General features: G+C 38.9%; 1 protein-coding gene across 4 annotated transcripts in view; it reads left to right on the top strand.

Annotated features, from left to right (window-relative positions):
• GYPA (glycophorin A (MNS blood group)) overlaps window positions 1-17,689 on the top strand; it is a 56,049-nt gene that overhangs the window by 22,857 nt on the left and 15,503 nt on the right. For all 4 annotated transcript variants that reach the window (XM_045798905.2, XM_045798907.2, XM_045798904.2 and 1 more), the window contains 2 exons: window positions 15,062-15,100; window positions 17,583-17,621. In XM_045798905.2, the coding sequence (XP_045654861.1) occupies window positions 15,062-15,100; window positions 17,583-17,621 (78 nt within the window). The remainder of the gene's footprint in view (window positions 1-15,061; window positions 15,101-17,582; window positions 17,622-17,689) is intronic.

Raw genomic sequence — 17,689 nt, 5'->3', positions numbered from 1 at the left:
TTCTCAGGCTTTTTTTCATTAGATGTTTAATCATAAATATTTTTCAAAGACACTTTTATTTTATTTTATTTTTTAATTTTTATTTAAATTCAATGAACATATAATGTATTATTGGTTTCAGAGACAGAGGTCTGTGATTCATCAATTTTATATAATACCCAGTGCAATGTCCATCACCCAGTTACCCCATCCCGCCACCCTTCTCCCCTCCAGCAACCCTGTTTGTTTCTTGAGGTGAAGAGTCCCTTATGGTTTGTCTCCCTCTCTGATTTCATCTTGTTTTATTTTTTTTCTCTCTTCCGCTATGATCCTTTGTATTGTTTCTTAAATTCCACATATTAGCGAGATCATATGATAATTGTCTTTCTCTGACTGGCTTATTTTGCTTAGCATAACACCCTGTAGTTCCATCCATGTCTTTGCAGATGGCAAGATTTCATTTTTCTGATGCCTGAATAGTATTCCATTGTGTGTATGTGTGTGTGTGTGTGTGTATGTGTATATATATATATATATATATATATATACCACATCTTCTTTGTCCATTCATCTGTCAAAGGATATCTGAGCTCTTTCCATACTTTGGCTATTGTGGACATTGCTGCTATAAACATTGGGGTGCAGGTGCCCCTTCGGATCACTACATTTGTATCTTTGTAAATACCCAGTAGTGCAATTGCTGGGTCATAGGGTAGCTCAATTTTCAAACTGTTGAGGAACCTCCGCACTGTTTTCCAGAGTGGCTGCACCAGCTTGCATTCCTACTAACAGTGTAAGAGGGTTCCCCTTTGCTCCGCATCCTCGCTAACATCTGTCTTTTCCTGAGTGGTTAATTTTAGCCATTCTGACCGGCGTGAGGTGGTATCTCATTGTGGTTTTGATTTGTATTTCCCTGATGCCAAGTGACGTTGAACACTTTTTCAGGTATCTTTTGGCCGTTTGGATGTCTTCTTTGGAGAAATGTCTGTTCATGTCTTCTGCCCATTTCTTGACTGGATTATTTGTTCTTCGGGTGTTGGATTTGATGGGTACTTTTTATTTTAATTGAGGTTTTCCAATTAAAAATGTTATCTGTGAATTTTATGCATCCTTTCTCATTCCTAATAATTACATATTTGTGTTCTATGTTCTCAACTTGTCTTGATTAAAACCTGTAATGGTTTATTTTCTTAATTCACCAAAAATTATTTTGACATAGTAATCAATTTCGGTATTTTACACTTAGTCATTTTTGCTGTTATCTTTACTGACTTCTTCTGTAATTTCTGTAAGCTTTATTTTGCTATTCTTTTGCTCATTTTATTTATTATTTTTTGTCGTTTAACAATGGTCAGTTGAGATGATGAGTTTTGAAAGTTTACTTTTGGCCATTAATACTAAACTTTGATAAGAGGTGTTCTTGTTGTCAATTTCAAAATAGTCAATAATTCCTGCATTAATACTTCACTTTGTTCCAGTTGGTTACTTCCTTAAATTTTATTTTTTCCTTCACTTTCTTCCACATATAAATTACTCATTTTCTTGTGTTGTAGTCCGACACTATGTCCTATATAATTTCTATTTTGGGATTTTGGTTGAGTTTCTTTCTAACCCAAATTATTATATGTAAGCACTCAAAAAAGAAGATGTCATCTTTATTTTCAGTGTACAAAGTTCTATAAATAGTTATTTAATCAACTTGAGTACATCCATCTCTAGATTGGTATTGTATAAGTTGGGATCTGTATACAGTTAGATTCCAAAGAATAATACCAGTATTCATATAGCATTTACTTAATGCCAAGCTCTACTCTAATTCAGGTGCATATATTTAATATTTTTTTTATTGCAGAGACATACATGTAACAAATTTCACAATTTTAATGATTTTGATACATGCAACTCGGTGGTATTTAGTATATTCACAATGTTGTACACCCATAGCTACTATCTAGTTTCAGAACATTTTCATAACCCTAAAAGGAAACAACAGATACATCAAACTCTTGTTTCCCCTCCCACCAACCTTGGCAACCATTAATTTGCTTTCTGTCTCTGTCAGTTTTTCTATTCTGAATATTTCATATGAATGTAATTATACAATACATGACCTTTTACGTCTGGCTTCGTTCACTTAACATAATGTTTTCAAGTTTCATCCATGCTGTAGCAAGCATTAGTACTTTGTTCTTTTTTATGAATGAATAATATTCCATTGCATGGATATGCCACATTTTATTTATTCATTCATCAGTTGATGGATGTTGGGTCATTTCTTCTTGCTTGGCTTTTGTAAATAGTGTTATTATAAAGATTTTTTACAAGTTTTTTTTTTAACACCTGTTTTCAATTCTCTTTTGAGTTTACCTAGAAGCAGAAATTTGGGGTCACATGGTATTTATATAACTTATTGAGGAGATGCCATACTTTTTCCATAGAAGCTGCACTATTCTACAGTCCCTCAGGAGTCTGAGAGCTCCAGTCTCTCCACATCTGCAGCCACACTTGTTACTTTCTAGTAGGTGTGAAGTCATATCTCATTATGGTTTAGATCTGCATTTCCTTAGTGATTGATGGTATTAAGCATCTTTTCACGTGCTTGATGGCCATTTGTATATCTTCTTGGAGAAATGTCTACTCGAGATCGTTGCCCATCTTTAAATTGGGTTGTTTGTGTTTTTGTTACATTATAACAGTTCTTTACATAATGTGGATACTAGATCCTTAGTAGACAGATGATTTGCAAATATTTTTTCCCACCCTGTGGATCATCTTTTTACTCTCTTGAGAGCATCCTTTGATACACAAAAGTTTTTGATTTTGATGAAGTCCAATTTATCTATTTTTTAAAAATTTTGTTGCGTGTACTTTGGGCATCATATCTTAAAAAAGAAAACCACTGACTGCAATCCAGGCCATAAAGGTTTACTCCCATGTTTACATCTAAGGGTTTTATAGTTTAACTCTTATATTTATGTCTTTGGTCCATTTTTTTATTTTATTTATTTAGATGGTATGAGATAAGAATCCAACTTCATTCTTTTGCATTAGGATACTAATTGAACCAGCACAATTTGTGGAAGAGTCTATTCTTTCATCATTTAATGGTCTTGGCACCCTTGTTGAAAATCAACTGATAAATGTATGGGGTTACTTCTAGACTCTCAATTCTATTCCATTGATTCTTTGAGCAGCAGCACACTGTTTTGATTACTGTCTCCTTGGAGTGAGTTTTGAAATTTTGAAGTGTAAGTCCTCCACCTCTGTTCCTTTTCAAGATTAGTTTGGTTATTTGTGGTTCCTAAGCCATTCCCTATTTAAGACCAGCTTTTCTATTTGTGCAACATTTAGACATATTTTAACTCAATTACCTCAATCAATAATTTATGAGATAGAGACAATTATTATCCCCATTTCACAAAAGATGAAACAAAGACACAGAGAGATTAGCCAAGCTACCCACGGTCTCAGCTAGTAGTTGGGGAATTTAGTTTGAATGCATGCAGGCTGGCTCTAGAATCTGTGCACTTATTCAATACATTAAATTGCCTAAAGAGTCTCTTACACAGTGATGTTCCAGGCTTGACCCTTCCTTACCCTTGCAACATTGTCACTCAGTGCTCTGCTTGTGCTTTCGCTGAAGTGGAGACGGTAATGAAGGCTGACGATCTGTCTTCTCCTTCTGGTGCATTTCATGAGCCTGAATTGTGTGACTATGATGTCAGCCTTTTGTTCTTTTTAATCTGGGCTAGATGAGCTTTTTATCTCGGGATCTCCCTTTGATGATCACCACTTATTTCTCAGTCATGGTTATTTTTAAAAATCAAATGAAATGAAATAATCCCAGAGAATAAAACTGGAGTATAGTACATGGGTTGAAGGCAACTGGCAAGATGAACTGTGGAAGTGAAATTGCATCCCGTTAGGAGAAACACTGCACAGATATGCCTGTTGGTGCCCTCCCTGAACTACTTTGTCGGGTAGAGATCTCAAGAGCATCTTGTCAGGCAATTCGGCAATGTCACTTCCAAATGAGTGTATGGATTTCACAAATCGTGATAAAGTTTATACTCATTGATTTATTACTCCAAAAAAGTAAACATCGATCACTTGTGAGTGCACGCCAGATGCTTCTCAGGTCCTGTCAGTGTTTATTTTTTTGCATCGATCTATCACATTTGTAGAAAACTGTTAAAAGTGTGCCACTACTATTATAATTCGGTCAATTTCTTCTTTTGCTTGGTATTCCTTGGTGCTGTGTTTTGGGGATATGATGGTCCATATATCCTGAAGAATCATTGTACAATATGTCCTTTAACAGTGTAAATTAATCCTTCATGTCTTTTTAAATGTCTTTGCCATTGATTCTACTTTGTCTAATCTTAAATTTTTGATTCCTGTTTTTATTTATCTTTATTTGCCTAATATACCTTTGCACTTCTTTTCACACATTTTGCCTTTTTTTGTTTTATTTGTGTTCCTTGTGATCTAGCATACATTCATTGGGGTCCTTTTTTCCTGTCTGTTTTGACTCAATCTAAGGGTCTTTGTATTTTAATGTGGAAATTTCATTTATATACATTTATGGATTCACAACTGACATACAGTATCTTTTGTTATCTTTATTCCATACTTTCTTTTTTAATGATTTATTTCTGGTGTTTTGACATATATGCTATGGTCTGTTGGCCTTTCACCTCTTATGTGTTTTGAAGGTAGATAACCTATTTGTAATTATCCTGTTGGCTAACTTTATGTTTTTAAAGAATTCTCTCTCAGAACCCCCTAGTCATTTTAATGGCACAGTACACATAGAAACTCCAACTGCTTTGATGGACCCTATGAAAACTGGATAGGATTGTTCTAGGGTGGAGCCAACTAGCCAACAGCTCCCAGGTGCCTTGAATGGATCTCAGTTGTGTCATGGGCTATGGATTCCCTCAGCCCCTCTGGAGGCCAGGTATTCAGATAGAGTATAGTAAGGTATATCCGCCTCCAGACGCATTCAAATGTGATCGAGACGTAGTGAATGTACGCTGCAACTCACTCCACACAAACACATAAACATATATGATACAAAATTCCACAAACTAATAACTGTCCTTACTATGTGACGCACTCTCTTCGATTTTATACAATTTAATATTTTAATGCCAGTAACGACACAGTGAGTTGATTTCAAGGCCAGTTACTGTGGGAATTCACTATCTTGATTCCATGTTGGAATCATCTAAGGGGCTCTCCCTAAAAAATAGTGATGATTGAGTTCCATAGCCAGAGCTTCTAAATACACTCACATAGGCACCAGCACACTACAGCTTGTGAGCCAAATCTAGCCTCCCACCTGCATTTGTACAACCCTCAAGTTAACAATGGTTCTTACTTTTTAAGTGTTTTTAAAAGAATCAAAAGAATAGTAATATTTCGTGACATGTGAATATTACATAAAATTAAAATGTTAGTGTCCATAAATAATTATTGGAACAAAGCCACTCTTATTGACTTATGCTTTGGCTTCCGTATTGACTAAGGCTGGTTTTGCACCATAACAGCAGAGCTATAACAGAAACCAACCAAGTCTAATAGACTTGTTCTTTGACCCTTTACAGAAAGTCAGCCAACTCCTTCACAAGGGATCTCATTCTGCGATTTGAAAACTCAGTTTTAGACTGAGGATTTCCCAGCTAACTCTTGTGGAGATCCTTGGAGCTGCTCCTAGCTAGCCACGGACACAGGGTGTGAGGCCCCAGGCCTACGACCCATGTTTCCATCCGAGCCACTCCACTATGTTCATATTCCAGTCTGTTCACACAAGGAGGAACTTACCTTTGGAAAACGCATAAAGTTAAATCAAATTTGGGGGAGAGGGGCTTTTCTAAGACAAAACCACAAGAAATGATATCATTTAATATGACAAATGGTGAATGTTGTTATTTCTCAAGCCACTCAGGCTAATATCCAATTGATTTCGGAATTTATTCACTCTCTAGATAACAGTGATATAAGAACCTTAGAAAACATAAGAATAGGTCACAAAACCCTGGAAAATGAGGTTTCTACATGTGAATTTAGTCTGGAGCAATGGCTGTCACTGCTGGCAACACCCTGGAATCTCATGCCTGTGACCCCCAGATGATTCTAACATGCGGCCAGGATTGAGAATGCTGACCTACTTTCTGTCATTGCTGTTTGTGGTTGTTCAACCGGTGGCAGAACGTATCGGTGGTGTGAGAACTTTGGGATAAAATTGTCACTTCTAATGAGAACTTTTCTCATCCACCGTAACTTCTCTAAGCTCAAACCTAATGCGTGCAGGGAGTTCCGCTACCAAAGTGCCGATGCCTTAAATGAAGCTGGTGCACCTGCAGTATGGGAACTGCTCTGGGTCTGGGGATTTGGAGTAGGCAGTAGCAACTGGATTAGAAGATGCTTGGCTCAAAAAAGTGAAATTTCAGCTAACAGGTTGCTACTAAGCAGAAGAGTCTGTCTTTCCATGATGTGGCTCCATCATTCTATACACCCTACACTTCCACGGTAGAGGTATGCCCCTCCCATCTTAGGTTCTGCACAAGGTGATTTAGTTATTTTGTACTTCTTCAGTTAGCCCTCATTTGCCATAAGTGAAGGCTTGCTTGGGAGTTGCTGCATTATTTGCTGAGAATTTGCTCTCTGGAAGCAACTTATTTGCTGCTCTCATCCTTTTTATTCTACATGGATCACGGTAGACCTTCCCAGACCATTCTGTGGTCAAATGGATTTGAATTGAAACCAAGCTCTGCCTTTTATCAGCTGAGCATCTTAGGCAAGTTAGGCAATGTTTCTGATCTCTGTTTTTCTCTAAAAATAAGGATTAATATATAATAATATGCCCCCAGGTAATTGTTTTGAAGATGGCAAGAGAAGATACCCAGAATGTAGTGAAGACGTGATGTGTTAAATACGAATATTATTATCTCAGCCATATAAATGTCCGTATTTTGGACTAGTGAAGTTCCTTGGAGGGTAATTTGTTCCATTACTCTCATACTAGAAGCAAGAAACTGAGGCCCAGATAAGTTCAGTGACATACTCAGAATCTCAACCAGTTAGTGGCAAAGCCAGGACTGAAAGTCTGACCTCCTTTCTCCCTGGGATAGTGGAGATAAATATCCTTTGCTTTCTTTCTGTCTGGCTGATGAAGGTACAATGGCTGAGATTATATGCTGATTTTTCTCTCTATCCCTGCTGCCTCAACGATGATTTCGGACAATGGGTATGGCCAGCAGCTGGGCAGTCCAGAAGGCTATCGTGTTCGAGGTTCCTTGAGGGAAGCTGTTGTCATCCTAGTCCAGAGTGAAGACTCAATGACGAGTTGTTATTCCTTCACGTGAAGGAGGGCAGAAGTGTGACCAGCAAGCTGCTGGGAGCTGCCAGAGCATGTCACGCCATAGATGAGCAGGAACTGGGTCATTGCATTGGACACCTTGCCCACGAAATGCACCAGTCAAGGGGCTGCTCCTTCCTTTAAGAGATCTTGACCAGAGAGTTCAAAAAGAATATTGAGGGTTATTCAAATCACTAGGCTCTAATGTCATCCCAACGACTACCTTACTCTTTAGGAACCTCAATTTTCCTAAATTGTAATTGGCTATTTTAGCTTCCTAAAACCCTTCGAAAAAAGAAAAACAAATGACAACAGAGAGGATGGACATCTGACTATATTATTACAAACTCAGCCCAGATTGAGTTTCTCAATCCTGTGGTTTCAAGAGCAAAACTGAATATTTCTTTTAAAATATTGCTTCACAGCAAGAGTGTTCTCCAAACATTTTTTTGGAACAGGCAACATTCCCATTTATACATTCATTCTGTATAAAATAAGAGGGTCTGGCAGAAAAGACATTGAGCCGGAAGTCAGGAGATGTAAGTTTTTGTCCCTGTTTCACCACAAATGAGCTGTGTAAAACTTCCATGGATGAATTTATCAGTCAATTTTCATGGTCCTCCCAATGCCAAAAACAAACAAAACTATAGCACTTAGAAAATTTAGTTTTCTGACTTGGAAGCTACTTAAGGCATTTCATATCCAGGGTGTGTCCTTGTAAGAGTTTGCTTTTGCGAGATAAGACTTCTATCAGCTGCAAGTCAGGAGGGAACCAAACCCAAGCCAGCAGCTGCCAGAGCCGGCGTTATCACGTCGTGACAGGAGTTCAGCATCTGGAAGGTTGGGCATTCAGCAAGACCGTACAGGGTATTTCTCCAACATTGCACTTTGTTGTTACCCTTTCTTAGGACATTTCATATTAGAAATGTCAAGTGTTTGGGAAAGCCATGTGATTTGGTGGGTAGAGCATAGAGGGGGATGTGAGGAGACTGGACCTCTACTCCCCATTGTATCCCTGACGTGTCCTGGGCCCACAAGTTGCCCCACCCTTTTGGTGCACTGGGAACAGTGACAGGGGCCTTCTCAAGCTCCCTCCTTCAACACACGGACTTCTCAGGCTGGTAGAGTTTTAGTGAGAAACTCTGAGGTCAGAGCAGTGAGGATAAGGGACAAAAGAGGTGAATGTTCTAGAACGATTCAGATGATATGTAAGTGTGAGACGCTACAATCATGAAAATTAGAAATCTTTAATAGTCTCGATGGTATATATGAATTCATTCATTACACCCTTCCCGAACCTAAAATTACGTGATTCCGTTTCAGTCCCTGTAATGTACTTTTTAGGAAATACCACAGCAAATGCCATTTCAGTGTCTGGAGCCTGGAACAAAATTTTAAACAAGGAGTTTGAGGCCTTGCTGCAGCTACGCTTGTATTTTATTTTGCACTAATTTGCCACTTGAACTTTAAACTCTTGTCAGTCTGAGAAGTTGGCCGGCCTTGGCCTGTTGGCTGCCTCCTGGTCTTCAGACGAACGCAGGTTGCAATTATCCTGTCTTCGCATTTTGGCTCACGTTATTTCTTGACCTTAATTCCCCCCTTCCACATTTCTACCTAAAATTCTTCCCATCCTTCGAGGTTTAGACAGTGAGTCATTGTAAGCAGACATGGGGTAAGGACTTCAGAGTACGTATTTCAGAGCAACTGAGGACATGTGCAGTGTTGGTAGCTGGATGCTGACACACCTTCCATAATACCTCAAGCTATACATGTTTCTCTCTGAGAAGCGGAATTGTTCAGGTTCGGTCTAGACGTGTTCTGCCTAAAAGAAGTGAATGGATTTTTTAAATGACCCTTATATCGATATTACTAGAACAGAAAACAGTTTCTCTTTGTGGCTATAGCACGAGGATCCTGACGGCTAAGAGATATAATGTAATGAGTGCAATAAATTGGTGTGAAAAAATAATAATGAAGAATATATGACTAGCTTAAAACCCTTAGCTCCTAGGATCTCAGAATTGCAAGGAATTTGTCTTTTTTTGTGTGTTCAGTGCACCCCAATGTTCACCAACTAATATGCTAAAACATCCAAGAAATGTTGCTGACAAGATTTCAACCAGGCACAGGTCTGGAAATGGAAATATTACTGGAAGTCAGCAGAATTAGGTCGTGGCTCTGTTCCTTACCAGCTGTGTTAAACTGAGCTTATCAGTTAATTTTTATGATATCACCTTTCTTATCTGTAAAGTAAGCAAGTTGGATTAGATATTCCAAGAGCCCCTGTAACATAAAGTATAAAAGTACATCCTGAATTAAAGAGGACCGGATTTAAATTGAGCTTTAATTTGTGAATGATGCAATTGCATTTGTTGAAGCTGATTTAGCTACAGAAATCCAGGGGCCCAGAGCATGAGAAAAAAACGAGAGAGACATTTCTCATCACCCTGTCCCTAAGAGGTGTAGGTAAACCACGTCTGCTGTTTAATGGTCACAGATCTGTCTGGATGCCTTCTACCTGCTCAACCCAACTGAAGATTCCATTGTAAACAGTCGCTTAAAATCCTCTTATTCACAGACATTTTGCAGCTTGTGCACCTGCAGATGTCCGCAGATGTCCGGTAGCTGCTTAGGGCCCAAGGAATGTGGGAGAGCCACACAGACTTGAGGGCTATTGCTGCCAAGTGTAAGCATCAAAACACTTCTGCTGGCTGTTAGGGGTGCGTATTGTGGGATTTTGGGTTCCTTACCGTGAATTTTGAAAGTAGCTTAAGCATGTGAGAATGTACAAAGAGATACTTCTTTTGTTTCTCCTAGGTGACGTTTCTCAACCAGGGGCGGGTATAGTTAATTTGAAGTGATGGATGAAATTCTTCAGATTGCCCCATGTGTTTCTATTTTAGAATCACCAGCAAGTTCTTTAAAATTTAACTAAGTGCTAGGAAATAGAAAAAGTTACGTGAGTGAGCAGAACTATTAATCCTTGAAGCTGACATTTTTTGTGAACTATGTATTTCAGGGAGAGATTCTGAGCCGTCCTCATACTGCTAAGCAAGCAAGGGCATTAACTACTATTGAAATACAAGATTTTTTCCCCCTAAAATAGAAAGAAAACTACTAAAAAGATCATTTTATGGATAGTTCCAGATATTTGATTGTTGAGGAAAAAATGTATAAAAATATTTTTATCAAGTTGCTCTATTTATTTACTCTGTTTATTTACTTACTGCACTGTTGGCTTTAGGTGACTGTAATATTTGCATCAAAGCAACTAAATCTGGAGAACTAAAGCAGGTATTTCTAGGAACGTAAATGGAAAATTTCAGCCTCAAATCAACTTGGCCACCAATCAGTTTTTGTGTGGGTGCAGGTAGAACGTAGTAATTTCGCAGTTGGGACTTGAATCAAGTATATGCAATTTTGGGAAATTACCTCAAGGACTTTGTTTCTCTAAACAATGTGTTGCTTTCAATGTGAGATATTCCTGAGTTCTGACTACAGTTTAGAGCCTTGGGCTTCAGCCTCTACTTCTTCCGGACAAAATTTGCACTAAATGCTCCTTTCCTCTGCGTAATAGCTGTTGGAGAAGAAGGACATCTATTTGCTAGAGGCTGAAAATGGTTTTGATAGAGTTCAAAACTTATTTAAATGAGGTCTGTCTCCTTAAGCATCTTCTCATTTCGATACCAAAGAAAAAAAGTTATATGTATTTTGCTCCCTCCTTCCGCCGCTGTCTTGCTCTCTTCACGTCTTGCACTGCAGTCCCGTAGATGCTTGCAGATCCCTCAATGATGTCTCAAATTCCAGGGCATGGCTGGCAGTGCTGACTCGGTACCAAAATGTCCACACAGTCGAAATCCTAGGGTCCTTGCAAGATGCGTTCCAAGAACACCTCCACAAGGTCTTTCGACCTCCTCCTGCTCGCCCTAGAATTGACTGCAGCCTATTTTGTGCCCTACTTCTCCAGCACCCAAAACACATTCTGAGACTTAGATCAAATTGTTGTGTCTCTTTACTAAGTTGGAATTTCCTTGCTGGGAAGACCATGACTTAGTTAGTTAGTTATTGTGTTCTCTGTATGTGCACAAAGTGAGCATGCTAAAACACTTTCATGAACTAACGAATCAATGAATGAACACCCAAGGTTCCCAGTAACCATTGAGGCCCTCAGAAGACATACCTGGATTCCAAACAGTCAATCATAAGATTTCATTGAGCCTTTACCACACCATGCCAAGTCCTGGGGACTTGGTAGAGTTTGTGGTCCCAGTAGGGGGGATAAGAAAGGACCTCCAAAAGGAAATGGTATTGAACTGAGACCTGAAAAGCAGACAGCTAGGCAAGATGGCGTGGGAGGGCATACTTCAATCAAAGGGAAGAGGAGGTACAAAGGTGTGGGCGTGGTTAGGAGTATGGTGCATTTGAGGAACCAGGAAGTATCTGTCATGGCTGGAGCCTGGGGAGAGAAGGTTAAGGGACAAGCAATGAGATGGGGAGGCAGGTGGGGGACTGGGTCACACAGGGTCTTACAGGTGTTCACAAAGGGGGGGGCACCAGCCCATACTGAGCACCTCCCTAACTGACCCTGCAAATCCCTACTCAGACGGTCTCTGATGTCCTGTGGAAGAGTTAGGAAGCCTGAAGGAGGGCATATTTGTGTTCACAGCCAAAAGTCAATGGCTTTGGTTAAATTTTTAACATTTTAACTCTTTTAACACTTAAAAACTTTGGTGTGGATTGTTTTGTTTTTCAGATTTAGATTATTTTGGTCTTCAAAGTATGGACATGTTGTTGAAATGTTGTGAATATTTTGTCGATTTTCCGTGAATACGTGTTTTTCAACTATGCTTGTCCTCACCCTGTGGAAGCCACTTTGCCGTATGGCTTGTTTAATTCATTGTTATGTTCATTTTAGATGCAATGTGGAAACTCACCCAGTTGTTTCTCTATAAGAAATTGGCTAAAAATTTATAACTGTTAGTATTTCACTGAATACCTATTATGTACAAAACACTGTTGAAAAGCTGAGGGGATTCAAAATGAGTTAGCCCTGGGAACTAGCAACCATGGAAACAAGTTTTATGTCTCAAAGGAATCCATTTGGTGTCCTAAAGTGATTATAAATGTATGCCCTACCTGTAAATAATAATACTGAACTGAAAGGTCTAAAGGAGATGCAACATTAACAAAGAGATACAGATAATTTTTGTTCATTAGTTATCCTTTTTTATATTTTTTACATACTTCCATTGATTCTTAATAAAAATAGTCCTCTCCCTAATTTTGATTTCAATATATGCTGAAACTTAAAATTCCTATCATCACGTTATTGTTTAAAATGTTTCTTCTTATATTATCTTTTTTTTTAAAGATTTTATATATTTATTTGACAGAGAGAGATACAGCGAGAGAGGGAACACCAGCAGGGGAAGTGGGAGAGGGAGAAGCAGGCTTCCCATTGATCAGGGAGCCCATTGTGGGCTCACCCCAGGACACTGGGATCATGACCTGAGCAGAAGGCAGAGGCTTAATGACTGAACCACCCAGGTGCCCCCTTCTTATATTATCTTTTAAATCAATACACCTGAGTGTTGAAGATGAACTTAGAGATAGATGTTATTTATCATGCTCTTTAGTTCATTTGTGTAGCCATTGTTTAAAAACACGTGAGGATCAGGTGGTAGGACCAAGTCGAAGAACAAGATGAGAATTTATAGGAGGGGAGTAAACATTGCAGACAGTTTGGGGACAATAATTCCTGCCTGCACAATTTGGGGGTAAGGATTTGTTGGCAGCTGGTTAAAAGAGGCAGGTCTTGGTACTCGGTCTTTGAGAAGACCAACCAGAAATGTCAAAGACATTTTTCAGTTCTTCGTGGATTCTCCAGGAAACCTCGAGCATTTAGCTGAGAAGCCAAGGTGACAGTCTCTCTGGGGAATGTCTGCAAGTGCTCGCCCACCCCCTCTTCGTCATACCTGGGCACCATTCCCCTCACCAGGAGGTCTCAAAGGAATGCGCAGAGATACACCCACAGAGTTTAGTACACTGATGGTTATCTAAGAATGATTCGTAACTCTCAGAAGTATAAAAATAACATAAATGCTCAAATCAGAGACTGATGACTAAACTATGGTACACTGATATGCTGGAATACTACACAGCCATTAAGAGTCTTGTCACAGAAGAATATTCAACAACATAGGATACCTGTCCGTAGTATATATATCTTAAACACTATGTACGTATTTATACATACTTAAACACAATGATCCTGTATTTAGGTGCAATAGCTAAAAGTTCAGATGATTATACACCAAAATGTTTATTTTATTTTTTAATTTTTTTTAAAGATTTTATTTATTTATTTGACAGAGATAGAGACAGCCAGTGAGAGAGGGAACACAAGCAGGGGGAGTGGGAGAAGAAGAAGCAGGCTCACAGCAGAGGAGCCTGACGTGGGGCTCGATCCCATAACGCCGGGATCACGCCCTGAGCTGAAGGCAGATGCTTAACCGCTGTGCCACCCAGGCACCCCCAAAATGTTTATTTAAAAAAAATTTTTTTTAAGATTTTATTTATTTATTTGAAAGAGAGATAGCGAGAGAGAGAGAGAGCATGAGCAGAGGGGTGGGGCAGAGAGAGGGAGAAGCAGACTTCCTGCTGAGCAGGGAGCCCAACACTGGGATCATGACCTGAGCCGAAGGCAGGTGCTTAACCGACTGAGCCGCCCAGGTGTCCTTAGATTACTTTTGTAATTAAAACAATCCCATTTAATTTATAAAAGGCTTATAAAATAATTCATAAATTTTATATTTATACAATTTAAAAATCTAATTGTTTAATTATAAAAAATCAATGTATAATGTATTTAATGGGATTTTAAAAGGATTTATGAGAATACATAGCTTGTATTCATGTTTGTGTGCAGATATGTTTTTATTCTAAAGAATAACCATGGCCTAGAATTCATTGCAGTCCTTGGTTATCTGGATCCTCAGCCAGTTGTCTTAGACTAGAGCCAGCATTTCCTATAATTCTATTACAATTCTGACATGCTACTTTTGAAAGAGAAAAAAGAAGTATGGGTGGGGAACCTTAGAATTGACTCACCCTCACATTGCATCAAAAACTGGGGATGTACCATATGGTGACTAATATAACAAAATAAAAATTATTAAAAAAAAAAAAAAGAATTGACTCACCCTCTAACAAGCGAGAAGAAAATTGAATGTAGTCCTGTCTTGGTTTTAATTTTTACCGGGGAGGTAGAATTGTACCAAGGAGGTGGGGATAGGAAGGCATGGGGCACAACTGTCATCCTGTGTCGTCCCTTTCTTTAACACCGACAATTTCCCAAAGTCACGGAAGATGCCATGCCAAAGCAGCTTCCGGTCTCTCCTCCCTTTGTAAGAATGGTGACGACAATAACCAACCTGTATGTGGTGCTCGTTATGTGCCAAGTACTCTACTAACGTGTGTGTGTTCACGAGCACACATGCAAGAGACTACTGTAGTCCTTACAATGACATTTTGAGGCAGATTTTATCATTTTACACAGGAAATGAAGATACACTTTCCTCCTCTGTAAGGCCCTACTATGTAGAAATTCTGGAGTTGCCACTGGGAGGGACATGGGATAAATTTGCTTTTTATGGTATGCTCTAGAGTCCACTCGGTGACCTCACTGCTGATCTTTTTCTCAACTTCTGTTTTCTACAGGTTTGGTTTCCACAGAGCAGCCATCATTTGTCATTCCTGGTACAGGACAAGACCCTTTAGTTACTCTACGCCAACATCTCCCAGACGGGGCACAAAGTTTACTCATTTTTAAAATTTTTTGTAATTCAAATATAATTAACAGACAGTATGGTATTAGTTTGAGGTGTACAATGGAATGCTCACAAGAAATGTACCCTTAATCCCCTTCACCTATTTCACTATTGGTGGAAATGCAAGCTGGTGAGCCACTGTGAAAAACAGTATGGAGTTTCCTCCCAAAATTAAAAACAGAAATACCATATGACCCAGTAATTCCACTACTGAATATTTACCCAGAGAAAATGAAAACACTAATTTGAAAATATATATAAATCCCTATGTTTACTGCAGCATTATTTACATTGCCGAGATATGGAAACAGCCCAAGGGTCCGTCCGTAGATGAATGCATAAGGAAGATGTGGTACATCTACGCAATGGAATGTTCCTCAGCCATAAAAAGGAATGAAATCTTGTCGTTTGCAACAACATGGATAGATCTACAGGGTATAATACTAAGTGAAATAAGTCAGAGAAAAACAAATGCCATATGATTTCACTCATATGTGGAATATAAGAAACAAACAAAGAAAAAAGAGAGAAACAGAAAAACAGGGTTTGTTCATATTTTAAAATAGTTGCTTTGGAGTGCGTTGTTATGATGCAACTCTATTTAATTGGACCTGTCACTGTGGCGAAACTGTGACCAACACTGAGAAACAGCGTTAAGCAGGCACGATCCCTACTCCAGAGGAATTCTCACTTCTGGACTATCTCGCAAAAATAATACGATGGGCTAAAGAAATTAAAACAATCTAGCAGGGTGCATAAATACTGACTGTGACTATTTCATGATATTTCCAGAAAGAAGGGATCTCATTGTGCAGTGCTGAGGCGGCCCCGGAGTCAAACCATGCGGGGGTCAGCTGTCCCACCTGCTGACCCTGAGTGAGGTTTGAAGGGGTTTCTGTTCCCTTCATTTTTCAAATGGGCCCATAATTTTCATCTTACAGTATTTCTCTAGAGATCAAATAAGAAGGTGTATACAAAATTGCTTCACCCCAAGCCTGACGTACCGTAACTGCCTAGTAAATGAGAAGAGTACTGAGAGAAGGGCGGTCGGGCCGCATTCACTGTCCCTGGCTACTTCTCTCAGAAAAAGAAGATGACTTCACTAGAGCTGGTTGAAAGTAGAAAGGGAAAGTATCTCTCATAGGTGAAGTTTAGGCAGGATACTCCAGATTTTTTTTAAAAAGGCTCAGAAAATATCTCTAGAGTGGCTGCAGGGTCATTAGCTGCTAGAAACATGGAGAAAATGCACTGGGATCAACAGAAGCAGCAGATTTTAAGAATAGAGACCAGGGAAGGAAAATTAGGCTAAGGGCTAGGAACTAATTATTAGGATCAAGGTGACTTCAGTGTGAAGCCAACATGATGGTGTCCAACTGGAAAGCATTTAAAGGGCAAATATAGACACACAGTGCTACATGCCCTGAATGCTAGAAATAATGGTGGGGCATTGTAAGTGTTTTCCCACATTACCTAATTTTATCCTCGCAGGAAGCCAAAGACCTAGGTATTATAATCTTCATTTGCCTAAGAAATTACTAAAACACAGAGCAATTAAGGAACTTGTCCAAGGCCACATAACTAGTAAGATTCTTGTGACTGAAGCCCCACCTGTTTTGCTCCAGAGCTCATACACTAACCACGACTACCAACTGCCACGAGGAAAGAGAGGACAAGCCCCAGTTAGCCTTTAAACATGACCTCCAAAGAATGACCCGATATAACCAAGTTCCTGACTATCTGGTATGATACGTTATTTATAATCACTAAATTCAAGAAAACTGTAAGGCTGTAGTAGTCTTACTACTTCTTGACATAAAATGGCGACTTCAGAGAAAGAAACATAATCAGGTTAATGCTAGTGGTGCCTTTAGGTGCATTGAGACAACAATACTAGACACTTCTGCAGATAGGGAATCCAGTGCAACTGTACACAAAAGCTCAGATGAGACACAATAAAGGTTTGGATTCAGATGGTGACTGTGGTCTAAATCTGCAAAATTGATACTAGACATGACCTCTCGGGGTTTGGACTGAAGTTCATGTGGGTTGATGGCTCATTGGGTCTTCTTTCTTCTCCCCATTTTTACATACATTTTTAAATGTGCTGCTTTTTGTAGAACTCAGTAAGTGGTTCTTCCAGAACTTTCTCAAACCCTTTCCTTCATTTAAGGAGATGGTTTGCTAATGTCTGACCCATGACTACCTGTTGGGTTGTTGAAAGTAGATAGTGGAATTACTAATGTTAAAATTGACACATTACCCCAGAAATTTTACTAGCTATTTAAAATTGAACAGTAGCTCCCCAAACACAATTAATAAAAAGAAACCCACTAAACAATGTCATTCCAATATGGAGCTTTAAAGATACACCCTATGTATTTTAACTTTATTTTGAAATTTTGTGTTTTTAGGAGCAAGGCAACAAATTGACCACATTTTCTCTGAACCAGGTATGTTAATATTTGACAGAGAATAACAATAATTTCAACTTAAATGACACATTGCTAGTTAAATGCCT

The sequence above is a fragment of the Ursus americanus genome, chromosome 13 (genome assembly GCF_024610735.1).
Source record: "Ursus americanus isolate L20-20 chromosome 13, mUrsAme1.1.p, whole genome shotgun sequence".
Classification (NCBI taxonomy): domain Eukaryota; kingdom Metazoa; phylum Chordata; class Mammalia; order Carnivora; family Ursidae; genus Ursus; species Ursus americanus.
Note: the sequence above shows the minus strand (reverse complement) of the source record. Positions and strands in the feature narration are given on the sequence as shown.